This window comes from Oryzias latipes, chromosome 9, assembly GCF_053564925.1.
Source record: "Oryzias latipes strain Hd-rR chromosome 9, Olatipes_Hd-rR_3.1".
In the NCBI taxonomy this organism is placed as follows: Eukaryota; Metazoa; Chordata; class Actinopteri; order Beloniformes; family Adrianichthyidae; genus Oryzias; species Oryzias latipes.
Window position 1 is genome coordinate 577,770 of NC_136245.1, and position 15,472 is coordinate 593,241.

A 15,472-nucleotide genomic window follows, 5' to 3' on the forward strand; every position below is an offset into this window, starting at 1 on the left:
TCTACTGTATCTACTTTATCACTGTTACAACCGTTACACAAGTCAAGTGCAAAATATAAATAAAAGCATAAACACTAAATGAAACAATTGTATTATTAGACCAATTTTAAAGTTTTTCTACATTTCCCTCCTGGAATCCACCTTTAAATCCGACCCCCTATTGGGATCAGGATAATCCAGTTTTTTTGGATTCTGTGATCTAATCTGATTTCAGATTCCTTCTTCCCCTTTTGAACAACCCATTTTCTAGATTTGATCCAATCCGATCACCAAAATCCGATCATCTTACCTTTGAACAACTGGCCCTTGGTTCTCAAGTGTCTTTGCCAGCTGCTGATTAGGTTTCAGATCAGGATCTTTAATTAATGTAGCAGCTGATAATCAGACCCACAAAGACTGAAAAATGTCAAACGTGAAGCGATTCCAAAGTGATGTCCTCCATGGTGAAACTGCACCCCCCCCAACACACACACAAACACATGCGCATACACACGCATAGACAGCGGGTTTGTCGTCTGATTCAGACAACAAGCTTTCAGTGGAAGTTGGACAAATGTTGGTCAGAACCTCACCGGTACCCACGCTGTGGTTCAGACCACATCCTTCTACAGCGGGGGAGCCCAGATGCAGGACTGGGGGGCCAGTGTCCTACATGTTTTCCAACCTGCCGTTGAAGCTCCTTATTGGCTGAACACACCTGATCCAGGTAATCAGCAGCAGATCAGGCAGGATTTTGGAAAACCAGCAGGAGGTCAGCCCTCCAGGCCTGGATCTGGCCTGTTCTACATATTCTGACTAGAATACATGTTGTTCTGTAAAATAATGGATGGATGAAGGCTGAAACAGATCAATGAAACAAAGTTCTTGCCGTCTTCAGGTGGCTCAGACCTTCTACATCACCATCAAGCCGGTGGACGACTCACTGCCTCTGCTTCAGGTCCCGGGCATGAGGGTGCAGGAGGGCGTGAGGAAGACTATCACCGAGTTTGAGCTGAAAGCCACTGATGTGGACACAGAGGTAGGACAGCCACTCCTCACACATGCTTTGATTCACATTCTCTCATTTTCCACTTCCTTTTTTTCAACTTGTCCTGTCCAACAGCTGAGCAGACAGATGAGAGCTGAAGGCCTCTTGAGTTGGACATACAGTACAGACCAAAAGTTTGGACACACCTTCTCATTCAAATGAATGGGAAGGTGTGTCCAAACTTTTGGTCTGTACTGTATTTCACTGCTACAATAAGGGTTATGAATCTTCTGACACAGAAGGTGTATATTTGAATAAACCCATTTTGTCATTTAGACTAATAAAGCAACAAGTTGCTGAAAGTTTATCATCATTACTGTCTGGTGTAAATGTTGGTCTAAAAGGGGCGGGGCCTGTCCACTCAGGTGTAACAGACATACCTGTTGGCTCCACAAATCTTCACATACAATCATGTCAACATGTACATAACACAACAACAGTTCGCACACACATGCACACAAACCAACACGTGTAAAGCATTTCATTCTGTCACACAAACTGTTAGTGCAAAGGTGAGCTGACACCTGTGCTCAGGTGGTTCTTTATGGAGTTATTTCAGTCTCATATGTTCTGCTGGAGTGGATGATGGAATGTAAAAAACTAAAAAGAGGGATAGTGCCCAATCATCCCCACACCAAGGCCCCTGCCAAAGCAGAAGGTATGGTAGATAGAGGAAAACCGCAGCCGGCCAATCACATCCGCCATCCAGGCCAGGTCCAGCAGGACTGCCCACAGGGGCCCCCAACGCCAGACAACAGGGAAGCACAGGGGGACAGAAAGTGCAAGCTCCAGCCCAACCAGAAGAGCAGCCCCCCCGCCACGCCTGGAGGGCCCAACGTGCCCCGGGAGAGCCCCCCCAGCCCCACACAAGTTGCCCACCACCACCCAGGAGTTCTGAGCATCCCCCCACCCTAACCCCAGGCACGAGCCTGGGCCCCCCAAGGGAGACAAGCCCCGAGCAGCCACCTGCTCACCCCGCAGGAGGTCCACTAGAGAGCGAGGCAGGGGCCGCCCACCCCAACCCAGGAGGAAGACGCTCAAGAGAAGTGGGGGTCCACAAGGAGTGTTGTAAACATGGCCCGACCAGGCTCACCCAATGTTGGAATTTCGGAGAAGGCCGGAGCCCGAGGGCAAGGAACAGAACCCCTACCACAGGGACACTGATCCCCCAGGCTTAGATGTGATGTGAACCATGGCTCCTGGTCTTGCCAGAGAAGCAAGTTCCTCCAGCTCCTCTGGGGGGACTCTGAGGCAATCACGTGCCAGTCAAGTCTCTCCAGAATGCTGTGGGTCTTCCTCAGGGTCTCCATCCACTCTTCTGAATACGTCTCATTGTGTTTATGGTTCTTTTTTACTGGGTCTTGTGCAGGCGGACTCCATCACCTTCACCATTGTCCAGCCCCCTCGCCACGGCACCGTTGAACGCACCAGCAACGGGCAGCACTACAGACAAACCAGCAGCTTCACCATGGAGGACATCTACCAAAACCACATCAGCTACAACCACGATGGCTCCAACTCGCTCAAAGACCGCTTTACCTTCACGTTGACCGATAGCACCAACCTTCTCTTCATGGTGGAGGAAGGCGGCAAAGAGGTTGGTTTCAGTGTTTGGGGTATGTTCTTGTGTTTGCTCCCATTGTAAGATCTGGTTTGAGCCAGAGAAGGGATGGGTGTGCAACTTAGGTTTGAAGAAAAGAAGCGTGCCCCCCCCATCAGCCTTTGGGATTCATTTTAACAACCCCCCCCCCCGACCCCTAGACCACACTCAGAATACAAAACATCCTGTAACCTCTGGAGGAAGTGTGGAAACTCAACCCTCAACCTCCTAATCAAGTCTCTGTGTGTAGAGTTGGAATGGAAACAGGTGAGCGGCTGGACGTGGTGCTTTTACTGCCTTTGGTTCAATGAGGTTTTGGGAAAAAGACACGTCTGGCTGTTTCTTTCTTTCTTTTAACAAACATTTCTATTTTAATCAAATGTTCATGAACTTGTGCTGCTAGTTCATGTGTTAGCTTGTTTGCTAGAGGTACCTTCTGCGTTTGAAGCTTGTCCACAAGCCCAGACGTGATGGGGGGGTCTGCTCTATTCCTGACCTCTCTCCTGTGGCACATGAGCCTCTTCAGACATGTTCTTTCTCTAGTTCTGTGTTTCAGTTTCAAACCTTGCTTGTACCCTCACACACATGACAGTTGTGTGTCATTTTAAAGTGTGGAACACAACTGTTAGCCTGGACATAACGGGTTCTTCAGAAGTGTTCCAGTGTACTGTCTCTCTTAGACGTTGTCCTCTACGTCTTTCTAGTGTCTTATTTTTATGTATTTATTTAGATTTATATTAGTTATTTGTTGTTGGCAGATTCACTTGTGCATTTTGAAATCCATCCATCCAATTCTTTATTTCTATCTTCTTTAGGTACTTTCATTTCTTTTTCCAGTTTTGTTTTATTTTGATTCTGACACACTGACAAAGCATTACGGACATTTAAAGGAGACGATCTTTTATTATTGAAACTGTTGAAACTGAGCATCTTCAGAAATGTCTCTCATCAACTGTTTTTCCCTTCAGATTGTGACAGCTGCTCCTCAAAAGTTCAAAATTGAAATTTTGCCGGTTGATGACGGGACGCCTCGAATCGTCACCAATCTGGGACTGCAGTGGCTGGAGTACATGGACTCCAAGGTGCAGCTTTCTGTTTTCTACCAGTACAACTTGGTTCAGATGTCTTTAGTCATAGATAATAACTGGTGTTTGTTAGTAATGAAGGTTCAGCATGAGCCCGACGGAAACCTCGGACCATTGCAGAGGGACTCAGTTCAAGTGTTTTACGTGTCCATCGACCTTTAAAGGCTTTGTTTTAACAAACAGAGGTGGATCTGTACAGTGAGGCGGGAAATGGAAGGATGTACAGCAGGTTATGGTGATCAAAATCAGACAAGGAGAAGTGTTGACAGGTTCTACAAGTGTGGACAGAGAACTTTGAAGAGCTGATGAATGAGGAACAGGTTAGAGAGCACAGAGGAGAAGAGGTGGATGTTGTGGAGCAGCAGGTAGCAAAGATCAATAAGGATAAGGTGAGGAAGAAGAGGAGAGAAGAATAGAAAGGCAGTTGGTCCAGACCTGTTGAGGTATGAAGGCGTTTTGAAGAGGAGATAAAGGTTTCTGATTGGACTGTTAGTGAGAGGATGTCTGCACAACGGAGCAGAAACGTTCTGGTATCCGTTTTGAAGAACAGGTTAGAGACGTTACTGAGGAATAAGATGATGAGTCAAGGAAGAGAGAAGGTCCGAAGCAGCTGCATGGTGTCTTTGTAGATCTAGGGAAAGTCCAGGACAGGATCCAGAGAGAGGAGCTGTGGTTTAGAGGAGGACGTCTGGAGATGTCCTGTAGGTGTGAAAGAGGAGGTCAAGGTGGAGGTGGGACTGCACCAAGTCTCAGCTTTGAGCTTGTTTGCTGTGGTGATGGACAGGTTCTCTTTGGGACCAGAATGGATCAGGACTGAATCCATCAGAGGAACAGATCCTAGATGTTCTGGAGATCCATGCAGGAAAGCAGATGGAGATGTTTGAACATGTTGAAAGGGGGAACAGAGATGATGTGGTTGAAAGGATGCTGATGTACATTTCTGTTTAATGTTGGTCAGGCCACCAACCTCATCACCAAGAAAGAGCTGCTGACCATGGACCCTGACACGGAGGATGGACAGCTGGTGTACGAGGTTACCACAGCGCCTAAGAAAGGCTTCCTGGAGAGCAAACTAAGACCTGGAAGCCCCATCAGCACCTTCACACAAGGTAGACCCCAGCAGTTCCCCTTCATCAGGATGGCAGGCTAAAACTGTAGTTTCTCAATACTAATAGAAATGAGTGGTCATCATTACCATGTCCTCTTCAGATGATTCACTGAAACTGGCATGTTTCTGGACGGTTATGGTTCGGTCGAACAAACAAAGCCCCTCGTGACAAATCCAAACTCTGAGGTCTTAACCTCTGGTATCTTATCCTACAGACTTAGGCAGTGTGGGGTGTTTGTGAAGCAGGACCACCCTGGTGTTGGTGCTCCACCATGCTTATGACCAGGAGCCAAGGCCTCCATCTGTGATGCACAAAGATAATGATTAGGATGTTTGATGTAGACATTCAGTCAGTCTATAAAAACACGATTGCTCATCTGACAAGAAAGAGTTTTGATTGACTGTGAGATGTTCACAATGTTTTCTAGTTGGTGAAGAAAAGAGGTGCTCTCATAGTCCAACCAGAGAGGACCAAAACCGAGCTGTCATCCCAGAGTCTCTGCTTTTAAACCTCTGTGTGGATTCACTCAGTTTCTTACAAATAAATAAAAGTAGTACTGGTGAAGCAGTGAGACCATCTGTGCTCCTCGTCCTCTTGGGTTTCTTCTTTCTCTGCGTGACTCTGAAGGTAAAGTTTCAGTTCCGAATAGAATCTAAACGTTTCTGCCCTTTCAACTGTTTCCTGTGCATTCTTCAGTGACTAAATGTTACTGTAAATCTCAACTTCTTGCAAATCTGACATTTGAAATCGGGCCTGGTGATTGGAGAAGCTGAGCAAAAGTGTTCAAGCTGTTGCTACATCTTTTTCCACTGCATAACCCTTTGTACCTGCTGTGGGCATTATTGTAACCACAAAAACCGTACGGGAGCGGTCACATCTGGCTCTGGACGAAAACGGTTAGGCGATCTAACTGAGACACAACAGGCAGACATAGTTTGGTCATGCTAATGCACATATATGTGAAAACCACATACCGGGACATGCCAGGCAGGTAAATTCAGACTAATTTTGTGTTCTTGGCTCTTTGTAGCCGACGTCAACCTTGGTCTGATCCGCTACGTGCTGCATGAGGAGAACATCCTAGATACAATGGATAACTTCAAGTTCCTGGTCAAAGACAGCAAACCCAACGTGGTCAGTGACAACGTCTTCCACATCCAGTGGTCCCTCATCAGCTTTCAGCATAGGAGGTGTGTGTTCATGTCAGCTGAAACAAAGCCCCAACACCCCGCGCTGCGCTTCCTTCAGATGTGAAGCAGCCAAACCGTGCCGGCTCTCAAACACGCCTTGTCCTCTGCTGTTCCTTCAGCTACAACGTGAGTGAGAAGGCCGGCACCGTAGCTGTGACCGTGAAGCGTACCGGCAATCTCAACCAGTACGCCATTGTGCTGTGCCGCACTGAGCAGGGCAGTGCTGTTTCCAGCAGCGGCTCTGGATCCCGGCTGGACCAGCAGGATTATGTGGAGTATGCTGGACAGGTACACGAGCTGCAGAGAAACACCTGCACACTTCCATTAACTCCCCCTAATCCAGTCCACTCCACAGGTTCAGTTTGATGAGCGCGAAGACACCAAGGTGTGCAACATCATCATCAACGACGACAAGCAGTTTGAAGGGATGGAGAGCTTCCACGTGGAGCTGAGCATGCCGGTGTACGCCCTGCTGGGCAGGAACACTCGGGCTGCGGTTCACATCAACGACACCGAAGACGAGCCCACTCTGCAGTTTGACAAGAAGACCTACCACGTCAACGAAAGCAGCGGTGTCTTCGCCGCCCCCGTGGAGAGGACAGGTATGCACACGGCTAAACCAAGAAAAGAGTTGTTTTTTTAAACTATGCAGGAACTTTTTTCCTTCTTAAAATGTAAATATTACCTAATCCTAAAAAGAATCCAGGAAAGATATCGTTTGATTCTAACCAATAGCACCAAAGCATTTGTTTAACACTTATAAGCTGCTGCTGCTACAGGAACGCATAAGGAGAAAAAAATAGTTTTTATTAAGATATAAATTGGCATATGATGACATCATAGTGAAGTGCGTGAACTTTTCAGGAAGATCCTATTAGCAAGCAAGAAAATGTCTCCAAGATGCATCATGTAGTCAATACAATCAAAACAGATACAATTGGAAAATCCTCCATCTTCATCTCCATCTCAAGGTGGTGTTAAAGCAGTTTTTATAAGCTGTACTAGACCTGGAAAGCAAAAGGACTGATAAGGCGGTGTTGATCTGCTGCAGCATTGGTGATAACCACACGCCTCTCATTTATAGTACGTTCTGAATTCTGAATGACTGGCACCGTTGAGTTTGTGGTGGTCTAATTCTAATAAACACCAACATTCATTCCATTTATTCATTTCTAGAGCAGCTTCCACCACCAGACAAGGAGCCCAAAGTGCCGAACAAGCAAAGCAGAATACACTATGTTAACATAAAAAGCACAGAAGACACACGAACAGATTATAAAACAGAAACCAACTGAATAAAAAAGGCAGCTGGGCAGATACTTCCGCACGATAATGGAGGAACAGTTTGGATTCAAGTTTGGTCTCAAACATTTCCTGTGGAAAACTTTTAGATTTTATTCATATAAGAGATTCCAGAGGAAGAATTGGGACCAAATGTCTTTGCACACGAGTAGAGCTTTACGAACAGGCGGTTAGAACTTAGGAGCCTCTATAGTTTAGTGGGAGAAGTGAAACAGAAATGCAGCAGAATAAAGTATAATACTCAAATATAAGCAAAAAGCAGCAGAGCCAACTGCCCGCTTTCAGCTGTCAGATCACCACCAGAAACAGTCCAAAGACGTCACAGGCTCCTCCCTCTCCTTCCCTTCAGGGGACACCTCCAGCACCGTGTCGGCCCTTTGCTACACCGTGGCCCGGTCCGCTCAGGGCAGCAGCCTTCACGCTCTGGAGTCCGGCTCGGACTTCAAGAGCCGCGGCATGGGCACGGACAGCCGCGTCATCCTGGGGCCCGGCGTCAGCATGTCCACCTGTGACGTGAAGCTCATCGATGACAGCGAGTACGAGCTGTCAGAAGAGTTTGAGCTGGTGCTGTCAGATGTGTCCGAAAACGCTCGAGTGGGAGATGTGGTCGTGGCCAAGGTGGTCATCGACGGGCCCAACGATGCATCGACGGTGTCGCTGGGGAACGCCACCTTTACTTTCAGCGAGGACGCTGGTATGAAAACATTCACTTCTGTTCTGGAAGATCAGTGAGGTGACCGGCTCCTGAGACGGCTGGGAGAGGGTTCACGTCACTGATGGGTGGTCAGAAACGCCACACAGACGGACATTTTGTCTTTGACCTGGACACCTCTGTGCAGCCTCTCCTGCTGCCTCAGAATGTCCACACCCAACAGTCAGTCCAAGCTCCTGTCTCAGACGGTTCCCTTTAGTGCTATCAGCATCCACGGTTAAATGAGTGGAAAATGAGAACGCGGTGACAGTCTTTGAACGTCTAACGAAGCTGCTTGTCATCACTCTGCTGTCACTTCTTCAGCAGCACAGAAACACCACCTTTTCCATTGGTTCCACCCTCCTTTCCTATTGTCCTCCCTCTCCAGGCACCATAGAGATTCCAGTGCTGCGACATGGCAGTGACCTGTCCTCTCTGACCTCTGTGTGGTGTGCCACCAGACCCTCAGACCCCCCTTCAGCCAGCCCGGGGGTCGACTACATCCCCAGTTCCAAGAAGGTGGAGTTTAAAGCAGGAAGAACTGTGGAGGTGGGTTTCTCTGCTCCCAGCGTTCCGATGTGTGCAGACACAGCGGAGCCGGATAATGTGATTGATATGACCCGAACAGCCCATCTGAAGCTCTGCGTTCTGCATATCAGACTTGCAGCCTGACCATCATGGACGACATCCAGAGCCCTGCCATCGAGGGGGCCGAGTCCTTCGTGGTGTTTCTCAGTTCCCCTCAGGGCGCTGTCCTCCAGGAGCCCTATGAAGCCAGCGTGGTCATCAGCGACACCTTCCAGGACAGTGCGTGCAGTAACACCTCACTTCCATGACCCGTTGGGATAAAATGAAAACTTTTAGGACTGTTTAATAGCCCCAGCAGAACAGCAAATATCTACATGTGACTCTTTTTATCCACTCATTAAGCTCAAGTCAAATGCGATGCTGCTGCAGGTCTCAGTCATTAGACAGGAGCACGGTTACCATGGTGACCACAGTGACCACAGTACACAGTATGATAAAGATATGAGAGTTTCTGAACTTTTGGTGTTGAAGTTGGTCCAGTTCCTGTCCAGAGTGCTGGGATGTATGGAGAAGGAGGCCAGCGGGCTCTCAGTCCTGCAGTTACACCTAAGACCTGTGGATTCCAGCAGATCACTTCAGAAACCTGCCCCCTCTTTAGCGCCCAGGGCACGATGTCAGGGATGACCATCAACATCACATTTGGACTCATGTGACCACAGACTGAAACAGTCCATTTGAAAAGAGTCTGGGTCCACAGGACATCAGTCCTTCTAGACCAGGTTCAAAGATGGCCTCCTTTACGTAGTTTCACCTGCAGACGAGGAGGACGGAGGTTTTAAAGTTTCCAGGATCGTTAGAAACGTCACTGACGAGATCATGTCCATGACGGACGCTCTGTGGGACAGAAGACCACAGACGGAGTCCTCATTTGATGATTCTCCTCTCTGTAGATGCTGACATTAAGTAATGTCGTTTTAAAAACATTGTTAGACATTTTTAAAGACTCTTTGGAATCCCACTGCAATCCTCAGCTGATCTGTTCTCAACGCGTCTCCAGAGGTCTTTTAATCAGGATGATGCTGTTTTTAAGCAAAAACTAGGATAGAATTGCAGTTTTAATCTGAATTGTTTTTATAAATGTCCTCCATCAGAATAATGCTACAAGAACGTGCTAGAAACCATTTTCTGTAACAGCTTGCTGAGTCTCCGCTCATCCTAACTTCTAAGACTCCTCTCTCTGTTGATGCATTTTGCCTCCTGACTCTGTCTTTGTTATGTTGATTGTAATATACAACACTTGTGTGTCCAGAAGCTGGAACAAGAGCTGTTCTCTTTTTCAGTTCCCAGCATGCAGTTTGAGAAGAGTCTCTACACAGTAAAGGAGAAGGACGGCATCCTCCACGTCCCCATTATCCGGACTGGTGACCTGTCCTTCAGGTCGTCGGTGCGCTGCTTTACCCGAACCATGTCCGCCGCGGTGATGGACGACTTTGAGGAAAGAAGGAACACGGACGAGTCAAGAATCACTTTCCTGAAAGGAGAAAAGGTGGAAATAATTTGATAAAGTTTGTGACTTAGAGCTCCAAATATGTTTTAACTGTAGGATTAGTTAAGGTTCAGTTAGCATTTAATCATCTTTATTCATTTGTTCCTTCATTCCATGGTCTTTTCTGTCCCTGGAACTTAAAGACTGTGGCTCTGTCCTCCAGGTGAAAAACTGCACTCTTCACATCAGCGACGACTCGGTTTTCGAGCCTGACGAGGACTTCCAGCTGCATCTGGGGACACCTCTGGGTGACCACTGGAGCGGTGCCATGGTGGGCCTCAATGACATCGTCACCATCACCATCACCAATGATGAAGATGGTATGCAGTGAAACTTTGTCTTTCAACTAAAGGGTCTCTTAGCGTTTTGTTTCTCTGTGAATGAAAAGCAACGGATGGAAAGGAGCTTCTGGTTTTTGTCCCCTTTCCTTCCCTGTCCCTTCAGCTCCCACCATCCAGTTTGAGCAGGCGTCATACCAGGTCAGAGAGCCCCCCGGTCCTGATGGTGTTGAGGTGCTCAGCATCAAGGTGATCCGCCAGGGGGATCTGGATCGAACATCCAAAATCCGCTGTAGCACCCGGGACGGCTCAGCCCAGTCCGGACTTGACTACAACCCAAAGAGCCGGGTTCTCAAATTTAGTCCGGGTCGGTGCCTAAGACACCCTGACATTTCTCGGGGAAGGTTTTGGCATCAGCAGAGTCTCATCCTCTTACTTGGTCTGGCAGGAATGGACCACGCCCTGTTTCAAGTGGAGGTTCTGTCTAACGAGGACAGGGAGTGGCACGAGTCCTTCTCCCTTGTTCTTGGCCCTGATGACCCTGTGGAGGCAATGCTTGGGGAGATCTCCATGGCAACAGTGACCATCCTGGACCAGGAGGCTGCAGGCAGTCTGATCCTTCCTGCCCCACCTATAGTAAGAAAGCTGACAGAGAGATAACTTCACTCAAAATCCAATGGTATGCAGTTTTTGGGTAAACACGTGTCCATTACACCCCCCCCTACCCTTTGCTAGGTGGTCTCTCTGGCTGACTATGATCACGTACTGGAGGTAACCAAAGAGGGCAGTAAGAGGACCCCCCCTCCAGGTTACCCTCTGGTGTGTGTCACGCCCTGCGACTCCCACCACCCCAAGTACTCGGTGATGAAGGAGCTCTGTGAGGAAGCGGGGATCAACCAAACGGAGGTGCACTTCTCCTGGGAAGTGGCAGCCCCCACCGACACCAGCGGGGCACGCTCCCCCTTTGAGACCGTGACTGACACCACGCCCTACACCAGCGTCAACCACAAGGTCGGAACCTTCCTGAAAAAAGCTGCTGTGAAGAATCCAACGTTAGAGGCTTTTAGGAAGAAACCCAAGTTAAGCATGACAAACTAAAAAGTGACATAACTTCCACCTGAAAACCAAGAAATAAAACAAAAAGAGGGTCTCACTAATCAGGAACCAGGAAACAGTTGAGGTGGGATGGATGAGAGCTAGAACCTTCATCACCAAACACCAAAACCCAACATGACTAAAGGCTCGTACACACCGGGACGAATATTCGCCAGGCGTTATTCGCCACGTTTTTTGTGTTCACACCCAGGCGATTTTCACTGACGATGAGCCGAGCGAACATGCAATTTCATTCCCTGACATTAGATGGCGCTTAATGTAAAACAGAAATACTCCTGTACACAAGGTGGCGCTGCGCAACTTTACGCTTCTTGAAGTCGCTTTTCACTCAGAAGAAGAGAGCAAGTATTTACGCGCTTGTCAGAATCAAACAAAGAAAACATGAATATATCAAACACCAGTAGCTCCAACTGCTGCTTGGTTGGGGGATATTTTAAAATGTCCGTCATTATTTCTTTGCGGCAGTGTAGACGCTACTTGGCGTCTATCTTCTTCGCTGGTATGTGTGCTCAGAAAGGCAGTTTTGTGTTTGAGCGCCCCCAAGTTGTGTTTTACTGTAACTTCAGAAGCTCCAGACACGTGTGCAAAAGCGCCGTTCTCATTGGTCGAATAGATTTCGATGCGGCGCGTCAAACCAAAAAAACGAACCCGAGGCGTTTTTTAAAAAGTGACGCTTTGACGCGTGGCGTTTATTCGCGTCAGTGTGCACACTCTCATTGGTGCCCTCTGTTTAGTCACGAGGTGTTAAACGTCGGCGAAAATCGCGGGCGAAATTCGTCCCGGTGTGAACGGGCCTTAACAAGGAAAAGAAATGCAAACTAAAGTCTCAGAACTTTGCTTCACTTTGTCCTCTATCTTGAAAGACACATAGATAAATAAAAGCTAGAACTATATGAAGCTGTAAGGTAATTGGGTATTTGGCTCATTTTAAACACTTAAGCAATGTTGGTTGACATAGTTGGGCATTCTGGTTGAGACATCCTCATGTCTGAGCTGCCTGGTTCTGATTCTTCTGCTGTTCCGTCAGGTTCTGGACAGCATTTATTTCAGCCGCCGCTTCCACGTGCGCTGTGTGGCTCAGGCCCGGGATAAAGCAGGTCATTTGGGAACCCCGCTCCGGAGCAACATCGCCACAATCAGCACAGAGGGCTCAATTTGCCACACTCCTGTGACCACGGGGAGTGCCAGAGGCTTCCAGGCTCAGTCCTTCATCGCCACACTAAAATATCTGGATGTGAAGCACAAGGAGCATCCCAACCGGTTGGTGGAAGCAGGACAAGCACGGGCAGCAGGCAGAAGGCCTTCTGATGGATGTAGACGTTTGCTCCGTGTCCCTGCAGGATCCACATCTCAGTGCAGATCCCTCATCAGGACGGCATGCTCCCCCTGGTGTCCACCATGCCTCTGCACAACCTGCACTTCCTGCTGTCCGAGTCCATCTACAGGCAGCAGCATGTCTGCTCCAACCTGGTCACCGTCAAGGAGCTGCAAGGCCTGTCCGGTCAGTGGTCCCATGCTGCACACCACACCAACACACGTCTGAATCCCCCCCAGCTAGAACCTCAGTGTTGACACTGGAAATGGAAAGCAGTTAAAGACTCGCTCCCCAGAAAACTGTTTCTGTTGTTTTTAACATGTTCTGGTCCGATTTCTGGCATGATAGAGGACATTTATTAAGATTTAGAGGTTATCTGTGAGTGATTCTTCATACAAATCGTTGGGAATCAGGAGCCGACGCCAAATGTCACCAGATAAAGATTGTAGTTGTGACATAGAAGCTGCAAAAGGCGGGGCCACAAGCTCCCTGCCCCGCCTCTTTCTGGTCATCCACCTGCAGACAGGTAAATCCATGAACGTCTTTGTTCTCCTGGTCTGAGCTGGAATCTGGATCAGAACTGGACAGACGGATGGATGGATCTGATACTGCTGCTGTTGTTGCACCGCTAATGTGGTGTTGTGATTGGCTGTAAGATAGCGGAAAGGATTGTAAACAGAGGGATGATGGGAAATGAGCGCAGGTCAATGGCCCCGCCCACAACTCAGAGGTGAATTTCTAATGAACTTCTGCCGCTCTGCAGAAACTAAGTCCTAGAAAACGACACCGATTTATTGATTTTGGCTAAAAACGACGTCATCATAACTGAAAGACCACTGAGAAAACTCTTAGAAACTGGATCAGAAGATGATCGGAGGGGGACTTCAAAGTTTCTCCCCTAACAACCGCCTCAAACGAGATGTTAAGCATGGTGGTAGAAGAATGATGATCTGGGCATAAAGAAAGCTGTGGGTGAACACAGCCGGACAGATACGACTGTACCTGCAGATCTAGAAGTCCTGGAGGACCATCCGACCGCTAAGTCCCTCAGACCGCCTAAACCACCAACAGACAGGAGACCATCAGGATTCCAGTTTAAGCTCTGTGGGTCTGATTCATGACAACAGTCTGAACCAGAAAGGGGTTCCTGTGACCATAACACACATCATTAGAACATGAGGAGACGTTCCCTTGCTCCGACTTCACTTTGTGTTTCTTATGAAGGCCTCCTGTGACCGGGAGGGGGGACATGGCTGCCATGTTTGTAGTCTTTCAGACTCTTTATAAAGAAAAGCATTTTCTACAGAGACCGGCTTCCTGGACGATGTCTCCTTTGACCGCCTCTCTCTGGGACCGGGCTTTGACCGCCCGCACCAGTTTAACCCCAACGTCCGCGAGGCCAAGACCATCCGGCTCTACAAGCACCTGAACCTGAAAAGCTGCATCTGGACCTTTGACGCCTACTATGACATGACGGGGCTCATTGATGTGTGCGGGGGCTCCGTCACTGCAGACTTCCAGGTGCGTACCCCGTCCAGACAGGTTTTCCCTTCACCCGTCTGTGCTACAAAGCCTGGGGGGGTCCCAGCGGTAATCCACAGGCCATGTGAACTGTCTGAATCCAGGTTTTCTCCCCTACATTTAAAATGTTTGACCTTTTTTCAACTGTTTTACTTAGACCAGCAGCTGAGTCTGCGTTAAAGTACGTAGCAGCTGATCAACACAACCTTAAGATAGGAATCCATACATTGATTAGAAAATTAGAGAAATTAACCTTCTTCAGATAACAGCTGCTAAGTATTCATGTTTGCATTTATGCACACGACACACACACACAGACACACCCAGACACACACACAAACTCACAAACACACGCACCGACACATGCATACACCCACACACACACACACACCGACACACACTCACCACACCCACAAACACACACGCGCGCAAACACTCACACACACACACAGACACATGCATACACCCACACAATTCAATTCAATTCAATTCAATTCAATTTTATCTGTATAGCCCAAAATCACAACAACAGTCGTCTCGATGGGCTTCGAAGTAAAACATGAAATCAAAAGGATCACGAATACAAAGAGTTCAATAGAAAAATACTAAAATGAAATAACAAACTGACTAAGCTATACTGGCATCCCTGCCCTTAGACCCCCCTTCGCGGTAAGGAAAAACTCCCAAAAAAACCGGATTCCGGAAAAAACGAAGAAACCTCAGGGGTGCCCACATGAAGGAGGGATCCTCCCCCAGGACGTACAGGCGATTTACCAGAAATCTTAGAGAAGAATTAACTTATCTAAATCTACGACTACATATATAAAAGTCCAGCAGACGAGCTTCATCCAGCCGTGGTTATCGGGACAGTCAAAGGCGCGAGTCGAGCCGGAGACAGGAACCACAGCCAGGTGTAGGAGCAGGAGCAGAGACGAGGTAAACGGTCAGGAACTGGAGCACGGATGAGCCAACTGGAGTCTGGAAGCACTCCCACTCCCCAGGAGGGGAGAGGAAAAGAGGGACAATACATGAATCACTGCACCAAACAGAGGCATGGAGAACTAAATGATAAATAATGATCAAGAATAGAGGAGAGGAAGGGTAGAAGTAAAAAAGGAAAGAGGACAGAACCCCAGGGCACCATAGTTACCCCAGCTTCAACTT

The 15,472-nt window shown here is 48.1% G+C and overlaps 1 protein-coding gene across 2 annotated transcripts in view; it reads left to right on the forward strand.

Moving 5' to 3' along the window:
• The window catches only part of fras1 (Fraser extracellular matrix complex subunit 1), a 144,409-nt gene that overhangs the window by 117,445 nt on the left and 11,492 nt on the right, over positions 1 to 15,472 (forward strand). For both annotated transcript variants that reach the window (XM_023958905.2, XM_023958906.2), the window contains 18 exons: positions 878 to 1,018; positions 2,397 to 2,624; positions 3,596 to 3,709; positions 4,671 to 4,821; positions 5,852 to 6,011; positions 6,131 to 6,299; positions 6,367 to 6,613; positions 7,663 to 8,007; positions 8,393 to 8,553; positions 8,664 to 8,811; positions 9,873 to 10,078; positions 10,242 to 10,398; positions 10,523 to 10,723; positions 10,805 to 10,992; positions 11,092 to 11,367; positions 12,500 to 12,732; positions 12,813 to 12,973; positions 14,094 to 14,308. In XM_023958905.2, the coding sequence (XP_023814673.1) occupies positions 878 to 1,018; positions 2,397 to 2,624; positions 3,596 to 3,709; positions 4,671 to 4,821; positions 5,852 to 6,011; positions 6,131 to 6,299; positions 6,367 to 6,613; positions 7,663 to 8,007; positions 8,393 to 8,553; positions 8,664 to 8,811; positions 9,873 to 10,078; positions 10,242 to 10,398; positions 10,523 to 10,723; positions 10,805 to 10,992; positions 11,092 to 11,367; positions 12,500 to 12,732; positions 12,813 to 12,973; positions 14,094 to 14,308 (3,501 nt within the window). The remainder of the gene's footprint in view (positions 1 to 877; positions 1,019 to 2,396; positions 2,625 to 3,595; positions 3,710 to 4,670; positions 4,822 to 5,851; positions 6,012 to 6,130; positions 6,300 to 6,366; positions 6,614 to 7,662; positions 8,008 to 8,392; positions 8,554 to 8,663; positions 8,812 to 9,872; positions 10,079 to 10,241; positions 10,399 to 10,522; positions 10,724 to 10,804; positions 10,993 to 11,091; positions 11,368 to 12,499; positions 12,733 to 12,812; positions 12,974 to 14,093; positions 14,309 to 15,472) is intronic.